Raw genomic sequence first — 11,655 nt, forward strand, 5'->3', positions numbered from 1 at the left:
TTGAAACCTTCCTTGAAGAATTGTGTTGCTGTTGCTTAGACGTTTTAAAAACTTCTGAACCTACATAAAAAACTGCAGAGTTTGGACTTTATACAGTCTAGTATCTATATCGTGTAATAAAGACATCCACAACACGTCTGAGTACAACATTTGAATGTAGGTACATATAGCATTTATTGACTTCAAACCAAGGTTAAGGTACATGTACATGAATAGTCCATTCCAGTGTTCTCTTCAAAGCTTCCAAACCTGCTGAAACAATTACCTTGGAGAAGTCTTGTTCCACACCTACATGTATGTATACAGAGAGGCACTGTAATTAAAGACTGGTTTACAACTACAGATTCATGTGGTTTTCTTGGCGACGCCTAAGGGGCGAGCCTAATGGTATATTTGCCTTTCCTGTTGGCATACTGGTAACAGCATTATCTACTGGTGGCAGTACGTATGGTGGTTTTGCAAAAGGCTCCGAGGAACAGGCTTTTGTTGTTGCATTCATGTTTGCCACTTTGCACTGAATTAACATTCTCAATGCGATATAGTGCTGTGATCCATCAAGACAGAATAAACTGCCTGGTTTGCATGTCCCTATCTATTAGACTGAAGTGACCCCATATATTGAAATGATGCCCAATTAAACTGATACAATAAACATGAAAGCTATCAAGATCTCTCCACACAGGGTCATGTATTCACAGTACTATGTGGTAAATTGGCAGTACAAAATTACCAAGCAATGATGTACAAGTCAAACAGTCTCAATAACAATGATCAATCCTATCTAAAGTATTTGTTTGATATCCACCCATTATGAACACATAGAGCTTGTTCACAGAACACAAGTGGAAGACAAAAAGCAAGAATAATTCTTACATAAGATATACATGCAAGACTCTTCAAGAAGGACTGAAGACAGATATAGAAATCTAAGTATGTGTATGTATGTGTGTGCGTGTGTATGTCTGACTGAAAATTCAATCAACAGTTCCACACATTTTGACATTCAGAATTTGATGACATACAAAGAAAATGCTAATACGATGAAGAAGTACAATATTTACAAAAAGAATGTGTCATCACCACACGGTTGTTACAGAATCTGTTCACAACCGATGCAGCTTAAATCTCAAGGCAAGCAGTCTGATCTGTCCTAAATCTAAAAATCTTAAATGCCAGAAATCAAATTTAGATTTCAAACTGTATGTAGCCGACGCTCTAACTGCCATTGGGTCTGACCAAATGAAGGCTTTTGTTTGCTTAGAATCAAAGGCCTGTCCTCCACTTCTATAGAGTAAAAAAGTTCTGTAACTTCTTTTTTCACAATGCTTCCCTTGGCAATGGGCTCATCTCAATTTTCAAATATACAACATTGAAGAACCACAGCTTCTTATAAGTGATACAGGATTCTATCTTCAAACAAAATGGATAGATCTGATTGCAAAGTTTTTTTACATGTTCAACTCTGGTAGAAATTAGGCTTTATGAGACTCTAGGCTAGCTAGTTTCCAGTATCAAAGATACGTGTGCATGAGTGTGTAGATTGACCACAAACTATTGCAAACATAGGACTGAGTGTGGTAGTCCATTTTTTGGTCTTACAAAGTATGACAAAAATACATGTCAGTTACTACAGCCCTTCAACTTAGCGTCTTAAAAAAAAGGCCTCCTAAATTCCTCTATGTGTTGGAAACTTGAAGAAGTATAACTCAAAATTCGAAAAAAATGACAATCTTTTCACATTTTTCATTGAAATATTTTGATGCAGATTATCAATGATGAAACTATGTGTAATGGTGTATAGTGATGTGTCTTTATGTTATCATAAAATGTGTACTAGTGAAGCTGGACTCTTAAAATACAATGTACAACATAGCACTGTCAGTGGGTCTACCTTAGTCATTTGAAGATGCTGCCATATGAATTAGATGATATACATGTACAATTAAACAACATGGACCTGTAATTTCAATGCAGCACAAGGGTATGTAATGGGTACACTAACATTTGAAAGCAGTGAAAATGGGACGTTATTATGGGAGTTACTCAAACAAAATGACTTTGAATTAGAGAGACCAGCACTTTTGAGGACCTTTGGGGCGGCAGAGTGGAATGCAATACAATACTTACAATTCAGCCAACATTAAAATTTGAAGAAAAAAAATTAAACTAAGATAGAGAGCCAACATGCCAGATACAACATCAATTGCAGTGTCAGTGCAACTTCAACGCTGTTAATCCAGTAAGTATGGCTTGAAGTGGCGACTATCTACTTAAAAAAGTTACTTGGGCAAAACCTTCTGCAAATCTTAAGTGACCATTTAAAACATTATAACAGTAATAAGGGGCTGACATAGAAAACAACTGATGACAGTGGAAGAGACAGACTCGTAAAATAAAAGATCTACCAATAATTTTGATAATGGGGAAAGTCTGATGGCATTTACAAGACTAAAAGAACAGAGTGCTTTATGTTCTTCAGAGGGTACAGCAAATGAAGCATTGCAATTAATCATATGAGAAGGTGCCGCATTGTTTAAGTTGTTTATAAGTCCTGCTTGAAGCAAAGGCAGTTTTCAATATTCGTCATCTTGACCATCCCCGAGGTCATCAATCCCATCATCCTCGGGTGCTGCGAAGCCATCCTGTGAAAAACACAATTTGTCACAAATCACTCATGAGTCAAATCTTAAGTCCTTTAAAAAGATCCTATGCATGTAGCTTCACAACATTTTATGGAAAATCGGTAAGACAATCTAAATGTATCTTCAAACTCCATGTTCAACCATACCAATGAATTCCATGGGCTTCAATTTATATACTATTTCTATCATTTCTACAACATTTGCATACTCCTATGATCCCCTTGTACCAAATACATCCTACAATTCCTAGGTCAATCTTCTGGATGTCACTCACAAATCTACTTTTAAAATCACAGGTTTCAGAACTCTTGATACTACTACTCTTGATATCACAAGTCATCACAATTTTGTATAAATCTCCCCCCTTCTTACCTCTGTTGCATACAACACCTCCATGATTTTGCCAAGGGCTGGGTGGTTCTCCGCCTCATGCTCCTGACAGATCACCTCGATGTCTCGCAGCTTGCCAAAGTAGAAATCCCTCTCCTTCTCCAACCCTTCCACCGTCATCCTGATCTCTATCAGCTAAAGAGTCAACCACATTAGCACAACCAAACATGCAGCTACAGCAACAGGAACTTTGCTTATGTCAGGAATATGGCCCCAAGTGTTTTTTTGTATCTTTTGCTCCTTAATTTTCTAATGTTATGGTATATACTATGAACGTTGACACACTCACTGTAATAAAAGGTAAAGCTGTCGAACCTCAGACTGAGGAGAGAGCATAACCCTTTTTGTAAGCTACTAGTGCCATGGCTCGAGTGATTAGCCCTACTCTTCTTGATAAGTGTGTTGAGTTCTTTTATGTGAAGAGGTTACTATTGAATGTCATACCTGTTGATTCAATTCTGCCACCTGTGCATTGTCCCCTCCTCCACCACCGATTCTACTGTGCTGTGCAGGTGATTTATGCATCACAGGCCGAGGTGCTGGCTTTGTGCGAGATGCTACAGAAGAAGAGGAAAGGGCCATGTAAGTGGTAGTTTTGGTACACTGTCATTCACATTCTTTATCCTGCAGTATGTGCAAAAGTCAAAGGTTGATGAGACAGACTTCAGTGTATGACAGACTTTGCAACAGACAAGACAATGTTCACAAAAGGTTACACAATGTGACAAAAAGACAGACAAAACAAGACAAATTAAGGTGTGGCAACAAAACTATAGACCGGTAGCATTAGTGACAAGCAGCCGACTCTATAACTAAATGACAATGGCTTGATATAAAACCATTGATTCATAAGATTCTGAGACGATACTACAAGAGTTACGAATACTTGTTATATATTGATTTTGTTAGATTACCTCAGCAGCTTTTAATCATTATCATGAATCTTTATTTCTAACTCTAAGACATCTAGCTGACCAATCACAATTCAGCTCAGCTTGATGGAAAAATAGCAAACCATCAGACCATATTTCGTTTCCACATGTGCATCACCTTCACAAAATGAAGCCAGCGCACAGGAACCATGTTGACGTAGACTGGCTATGTTCTGTGAGAAAGCATCTTGTTTCGTTGAGAGTATGCAAAATTTGAGGAGTTTGGGTGAGATCTTGTGGGAGTAAGTCATGTTTTATCATAAGTCAATATATCCGGTATTCTGAAGAGATCTAGCAATGTCAATAGATAACATCAGCTACAGATTGTACAATACTGAGCTGTTTGCAACTGAGAGGTAGAAGAGAACACACCTGGATACTCACCTGCTTGTACGTACGGTCTTCTTCCTTCAGGAGTAGCAGAGGAGAGTTTGAGAAAGGCTAGTTTGAAAGTGCTATGAATGATAGTTACCTATGAAGGCCCTCTTGTATTGTTAAGAAGTGTTATCTAATATTGTGTCTGATGAAGAAAAAGAAAATCCCAATGGAAGCTGAGGGTTATTGTGTTTTTGTGCACAATAATTAAACATCACCAAACAATTATATGAAAATTTCACCAAATATCAAAGTAGAATCAGCACTTTTACCTGTTCACATTTTAACCTAAATGACTGTAGAAAGCTCTGGCAAAATAATCATGGAAATGTATAACGAAAGTCTATATATCCCAATACCCTGGAAATGGTAAAGGAAATTACAAAAATTGAGTAAATCAAAGAGTTTTCTTAAGTGTTGCAGGCAGAATATGCTGACTTCTACTTGGATTAAGAATCACAGATTCAAACACAACAGGAAGAACAAAAGACAGACATATAATGACAGAAAGTCTCCATTGTTCCCTAAGAGATGGGCAAAGATTGAAAAAAGGGGAAATCATCTATTTCAAAAGATTCAAAAGAATCAAAAGATGAGGTGATTCGGTGGGAGTTTTTTGGCGATGTCCATACTGTGGGGGACGATGATGATTGGTCAGCCCATTGAGGGATCACTGGATGCCTCCCTCCCCCCTACAGAGCTCAAGTTCAACAGTGCGCTACATGTACACATACACATATATATATGGTTAGTTCTGGCGTACAATTGTAGTGTATGTGAAGATGTAAATTTGCTGCATCTCTTCCTCTTTCCTTCAAACCGTTTTTAGATCAGTTTCGAAAAAGTCAAGTTTTTGTAATTTTCTTGACCAAATACAACATAACCAGGTCCATGTCACACATTACATGCTCCACTCTTGATGGGGCACATTCTATCCTCGGGTTCCTGACTTTTGGCCATGTGCCAACACTTACTTCCTGCCAGCCTGCCCAAGAAATGTGGATGCAAGCCAGCTCAACCTAGGCATCTTGCCAGTCTCCGTTTACAACTGGGAACACAAACATGGACGTGGGCCAGCGGGAACAAGCTCAAACACACACCAAGACAAACAAACAAACAGGCCGAAAAGACACTGTGACCTTGAGCTCCGTGCCCTCCCACAGGACATCCCAGATTTCCCACCTGCTGCAGCCAAGCGAGACTGCCCACCTGCTCCGCCCACTGGCTTCCTAGGCCTGCTGGCGACTCTGCCGGGTTCGTCCTTGCCTACCACCTCCACACCTTCTCTGGCGTACATGGGGTCGTACTCATTCCCGCCGTAGTTGGCATCAAAGAACTTCTTGAACCACTGCACAAACTCGAAGTTGTCTTGGAATCTCCCCTTCACAAGTTTGTCCACTGGAATAATCTTGGCAGGAGAGAAGCAATTTTACTGGCTTATCATGGTACTGCACTAATTACAGCAATAAATTTTCAGTCCTACAAGAATAGGAATACAGCAATAATTTCATGATGATCTTGAATTAATACTTGTACAATTTTACAACATCTTGAAGCATACTATATGAAATGGATGATGCAATGCAGTTTGAAGAACCCTCCTACAACATCCCAACCATACCTTGTCCACTCCCTTTTTCTTGAAAGCTCCCTGTAAGAGCTTGAAGTTCTGGATATACTCATGTTCCAGCTTGGCAATAAACTTCACCTTCTTCATCACAACTGAACCTGGGGCAGACAAATCATGTACAGGTATATTAATGATCAAATTGGTCCAGATAAAAGACTACTCTCAAAACAGAGGTTGGTGGGGAAAATTGTGACCTTCTTCTCATGTTCATAGTCATATGCCCCGTTTTTCCCCAGCTCTCCCTACCATGGAAGGGAAGGCATCTGCCTCTGTTGGGGAGGGCGAAAAGAAAACACAGTATATTATGAGGTTACAATTTTCCCCACAAACCTCTTCTTGTAAAATAAAAAAGGCACCAGTTCAAGACTGGATTAAATCACACTGTATGTGCATTAGCAGAAAAGAATATATACACATTGTACAGGTACATAAGGACCAATCATAGTCTACAGAATATACTTAATGGAAACAACATGGACTCAATCAATGTTAGGTTTGCAAACTGCCGTCATCTGTGGTTATTTTGGTTGCTCTAACTCTCTAACTACTGAGAGATACTCATGCCACCATCTTGGATTTCCCACCAATACGTCCAATAGTCAATGAAGTTTGTTTGTTTTTGTCGTTTTCCAGTTGCACAGATATCAAGAAAGGTAATATCTAATAAAAATAAAGCCTGAAAAGGATTCAGCGAATGTTCAACACACAGTGTCACACCATAACAACATCTGTGTACACATTCATGATGGCACCAAAGAATCCACTTTGACTTGAGTTTGAACTCCAACTACTCGAAGGAGGAAAAACTACTCATACTCATAGCGATTTTCACATTGACTGCTATTGCAGGGGTTACCCGGGTAGCAAACATAATTCTTTCTTTGTGGCCCTTTGTGACTTGCACACACAAACAAATTTTTCAGAAAAAGTACCTAGTACTGTAGTAGTAAACTATTCCAGTAAATCCGTCACTATTTTGAAGGGATGCTTTACGATGATGTTAGGACACGTGTGTGTAGGATGACCTAAATTTGAAAAACAGATCTGAATGTGATCTCCAGCAGCTAGGAACTATTATGACCCAGATGGAATAGGACTTGAGCCCAATCGCCCATCCCAATCTTAACGGGGGGTCTAAGAAGTTCAGATCACACAACAAAGTTTTGAGCGAATGCCTCCCAGTAAAACTATTCTTATGGCAACTTCATTAGACACTCCTTACTTACTTTTCCTGTTTGATGCCTTTACACAAATTTCGACTTGTTTGACTACAATATACTACCTAACAATTACTGCTTATCAATACATGTGCCAATGACCGACTTGTAATTTCACAGGTGACCACTCTTAAGTTGATGTTGGCTCTTTCCCCATGGCTACCTATTAGGAGACAGAGTTCTACATTAAAAATTCAACAGCCTTGTCATCTGTCTTAGCTGCACATACAACTGAGTCATAACATATGAGTAGTTAAGGCCGTAGTAAATTCATGACCTGGTCTCATAAAAATCAAGTTCTTCTCTTTTCTGCTGACTCCAATCTGCACTTAATGCTAAAAATGTTTCTTTAGATGTCCCTGTCGGTCTGTCTATCTCCCTCTTTCTCCCACTCTTTCTCTCTCCGTCTTTATTTGGGACTTCTTGTTGTGTTTGCTTTGATTGCTTCAAGGACAAAGGAATTATCTGTGGAAAGACGTCATTTGACTGTTCATGTCATTTTTCAAATGCTCACCAGCTTCTACATCATTTAGTCAGAACTACTAGTCATAAAGGTCAAAAGAATTTGAATGAGTGTATCAGGTTACCTGGAAAGAGCATGTCCATGAACTGGCAGTATGCTGCACCTGTAGTAGAGATAACAGTGTCATTATAGTGTCAATAATACCTGGAACATACACTTTTAGTTCATGTCTTCCAATATCACAGCACAACATGCTGGAGCAATATACTATTACAAGATGGTAAATTATCCAATGTTTGGCACCAAATTCTGAAGGGTGTATCACAGGCTTCTCTCCAGCTCTAAACATCTTTCTGTCCTCTCACTTCGAAGGAGCAAAGGTGTTGATTGCTGAAGGTGCTAGAAATATAGGGGAAAATTTTGAACTTCATAACCCTCTGAAATACAAAGTTCCTGCATTTTGAAGAGTAAGTTTCAAATGGCTTCAGCTTGATGTCCAAGTTTTGTGGCACAGTTGTTGACATGATGAAAATGTCATGAAGTTTCAATTTTTGTCTGACAAGGGCGATGGAATGATTAAAATAAAGGACAGAGGTTGGAGAGACCCTTGTGTATCAAAAACTCTATTATATTCATATATATGTCACAGTACAGATTGGAATCCATTAGGATCTGGAATCCTACTAGTACGGATTGGAATTCCAATCTCCAATCTGTACTAGTAGGATTCCAGAACCTACTGGATTCCAATCTGTACTGTGACATATACATTAGTAGTAAGACCTACCACACAGTCGAACAATCCTTCATACTTTGAATGAACTTTGGTTCAATCATTATCACATGGTCATCTTCAGATGACTAGTTGTTTTACCTGTGCAAAGGTCTTCAATCTTTGTGTACTTGAGCTGGAGGCAGTCATTCACCCATGCAATCATTTCATGCCGGCTCAGGTTGTCTGACGTCGCGCTGGTGGCATAAACGTTCACCGCCATCTTTGAGCTGAATACACACAGAAAGAATAGAGATTGTGGTTAATTAAGATTAGTGTACATTTCTGATGATTGAAAGCTGTGATTGTTAAGAGTAAAATACTAGTAATGGATATACAAGCAACTTCACTGCACTGAAATGACTGATACTAGTTTTACTTCAATTAAAATAGAATTCCAGTGACAACTTTCAAAAACCTTTTTAACTGTCCTTTTCCAGGGATGGCAGAATATACCGTGAAAAAGTCATTCATGTACTGTTCTACAATTCTACATGCATATAATGACAGGAAAAACATTTTGTAGAATTTGGATTCGACGGCTACACTTAAATACAAAATATTAAGTAGCAGTAGGTTCAGTGGGATGTATCCTCAAAAATAACACATGAACATGTTGTTAGATGTTTCACACCTGCTGTTGGATACATGGGGAAGGGGGCATTTGAAGCATTTGTTTTGGGACATACTACATGTATACGTTTGAGAAAATTGGAATGTTTCATTGATGAAGTTATGAGGTCGTGGAACTCTAGCTACAGAATATGACTGGATATAGTCAATGGAAAGTTTGGATATGAGTTATGCTGGCAACTTCCTGGCATACCATATATGACATTACATCACTTACTTCAGGAAATCTAAACCTCTCATGCTACATAAGGTTTAAGCTTGTCTATTAAGTTCTAACAGTCAAGTCATTCTTCTGACATGATTAATGTACCAGTGTCTGACTGTGGGTACACTGGTGCACCTACATATTTTTGTACGCTATAGGGTAAAAGTACTATTCTTTTTCTACAATAGTATTCACTATTCAGAATATTCTTGAAATATAAATTATAAGTTAATGTATCAGAAAAGCAATATAATATTTTGTTGTACTTTATTTGATGTACTGTATTACTGTACTTGTTCGATATTTTGAAGTTTGCTAAAGACTTACAGATTGAAGTTCTTAGATGCAGTAGTGTTAAACTTTGTAATTATGTTTTGCTGACATTCAACTTTATTTTATGTGGTGTACCCGAAATTCTGATTTTCTCGGTTGGGAGCACCAGTGTAGCTATTTCAAAAAAATGAAGCTCGAGTCCTGCATAGTTATATACACCATAGTGGTCAGAATCAATTATGTCATTGGTGGCTCATGGGGAAACTAACATAAGTCACAATCCCATTCTCATCAATTATCAGGATCTGATACTGATGATCCATTGTGGATGCTTACACAAGTCCTAATGAAAACATTTGTGGGAGGGGAAAATCTGGGGATGGTTGCACCATGTTTGAAATGATAGCTTAGAAAGACGTCGTCCAGAAGTTCAATATCAAGAGAGATAATGATCAATGTCACTGGCAACTAGTCTGGAATGTCGATGAGCAGACTCTGAAGACTTTTTGGGATGCCAAGTTATTTTCGCACCATGTGCACTTGCTCAGTGTTATCAGGAAATACACCATCACTACGACATGACGTCATGACAGCCCACTGTAGCAATGTGTGCGATGTCAGGCACCAGGAATTTTCACATGTGTGATGTGTCCTCATCATTTTCTACTCCAGTAATGTGATTAGAGATTACATAGACTACATATGAACAATCCATTTGCCTGTGTCTAGTACATATGGCCTGTAAATGTGCCTTTTCACAAAGAGAAACCCTTGGTGTTTCCGATAGATTTAACTTGAGTAGTTTAGAAGCTGGCACTACAGGAGGTTACAAAAAACATAATTTTGAAAAGCAAGCAATACTACTACTACTAGTGCAACATGATTACGTACAATTGCAAGATATTAATTTGCTTTTACCACTTTTCATAAGTTTGTTTTTTGCGGGCTGCTTTAACATTTTTCGAACTGACTACAATGTTGACTGTAACAGCATAGCAGTGTACAATCAACTTACATTATTACTTTTACTTACTTGGTGGCAAGAATCAAGTGTGAGAAGTATAATTTTCTTATGGTGTGACTTATCTTCAAATGTGTCTATCCACTGAATAATACAATTTTTGTTATATATATCATAATAAGAAAATAATATTTTGATGTTGTAGGTCGAGTGAAAAACGGGAAATGTAGGCTTTTTAAAAACATTTATAAAAATATATGGAAAATTACATCACCCTAACAACGGCAAAATCGCTCATGTAAATAGGGAAAAATTGCTCCCAAGGGACGGACGGTGTGATTAACATTTTGAAACAAAATACCAAAAATCAATCTTAAAAGCTACCATAAATCCTAACGTGAGGTTATAATTATGTACCATTCTCGGAAATATCATAATTTGATGAACTAACAGTTATCTAAACATACTGATTCTACTGATCAGACATGTCTGTGTTACTGCATATGTAAATCCATGGGTGGTGCGACAGTTGGATTATGTCATATTGCACCAGATTCGCTCGGAATCGTCAATGTTTGGAGCACCGTGTCGACAGAGATTAACATGTTACCATGTGCTTTGTAAAATCCAGAAATAATTCTATGACAGGACGTGACTCATAGAGCACGGTCCGAGCTTTGCAACGGATAAATTTCCTCATGATAGACTCGCGCCATGGCGCACTGCGTTTCGATGGAGTATCTGCTATGAAAATTAGATGTATTTTAAACAAATACCTTCCAGAGGTAGCCCATAGACCTTAAATAGCAATATCAGCTGTATAGTATGGAAGGAAAACCACAAGAACTTACCAATTTCGTCGTTCCACCGATTCTCCAGTTCAAACTGACATTCCCTTGTGCGCACGCGCAGCCGGGAGGTCAAAGTCGCAGCACACAGTATTGATGGGCACGATAGTAGTTCGGGTATGAAGTAGTGCGTCACATTGCTTGAAAAGGCCGCAGTTTTTCTTCTGTACACGTTAGCGAGGCTGAAACTGTGGTAAATGGTAGAGAAATACGTCAGTTTTGAGACAGTACGAGTGTGATTACGATGTTTGTTCGGTCGAGTTGGATTCGCGCCTGAATATTGTTACCGCCCGACTACTGTGAGTCGGCTGCAG

The 11,655-nt window shown here is 38.6% G+C and overlaps 1 protein-coding gene across 6 annotated transcripts; it reads right to left on the minus strand.

Moving 5' to 3' along the window:
- Positions 1-149: 149 nt before the first annotated feature.
- On the minus strand, positions 150-11,448 carry LOC136428352 (microtubule-associated protein RP/EB family member 3-like). 6 transcript variants are annotated; one of them, XM_066417801.1, is made up of 9 exons: positions 11,345-11,448; positions 8,524-8,651; positions 7,774-7,812; positions 5,961-6,067; positions 5,549-5,747; positions 4,349-4,372; positions 3,477-3,589; positions 3,015-3,167; positions 150-2,642 (listed from the first exon to the last, which is right to left on the minus strand). In XM_066417801.1, exons 2-9 carry the CDS (start codon positions 8,642-8,644, stop codon positions 2,574-2,576), a joined length of 825 nt encoding a protein of 274 aa, XP_066273898.1. In that variant the 5' UTR covers positions 8,645-8,651; positions 11,345-11,448; the 3' UTR covers positions 150-2,573. The 6 variants fall into 6 exon arrangements, with proteins under 6 accessions (XP_066273898.1, XP_066273896.1, XP_066273895.1 ...); XM_066417799.1 differs by having other exon boundaries at positions 4,337-4,372; XM_066417798.1 differs by having other exon boundaries at positions 5,522-5,747.
- Positions 11,449-11,655: the final 207 nt, after the last annotated feature.

Source organism: Branchiostoma lanceolatum, chromosome 2 (assembly GCF_035083965.1).
Source record: "Branchiostoma lanceolatum isolate klBraLanc5 chromosome 2, klBraLanc5.hap2, whole genome shotgun sequence".
NCBI classification, from domain to species: domain Eukaryota; kingdom Metazoa; phylum Chordata; class Leptocardii; order Amphioxiformes; family Branchiostomatidae; genus Branchiostoma; species Branchiostoma lanceolatum.

Coding starts and splice junctions, on each gene's coding strand:
- LOC136428352 (XM_066417797.1), bottom strand. CDS start 8,644: ATGGCGGTGAACGTTTATGCCACCAGCGCGACGTCAGACAACCTGAGC. Junction 4,373..5,521: donor GTCTCGCTTGGCTGCAGCAG/GTGGGAAATCTG, acceptor CTACTCCTGAAG/GAAGAAGACCGTACGTACAA. Junction 3,168..3,476: donor TGGCAGAATTGAATCAACAG/GTATGACATTCA, acceptor TTGACTCTTTAG/CTGATAGAGATCAGGATGAC.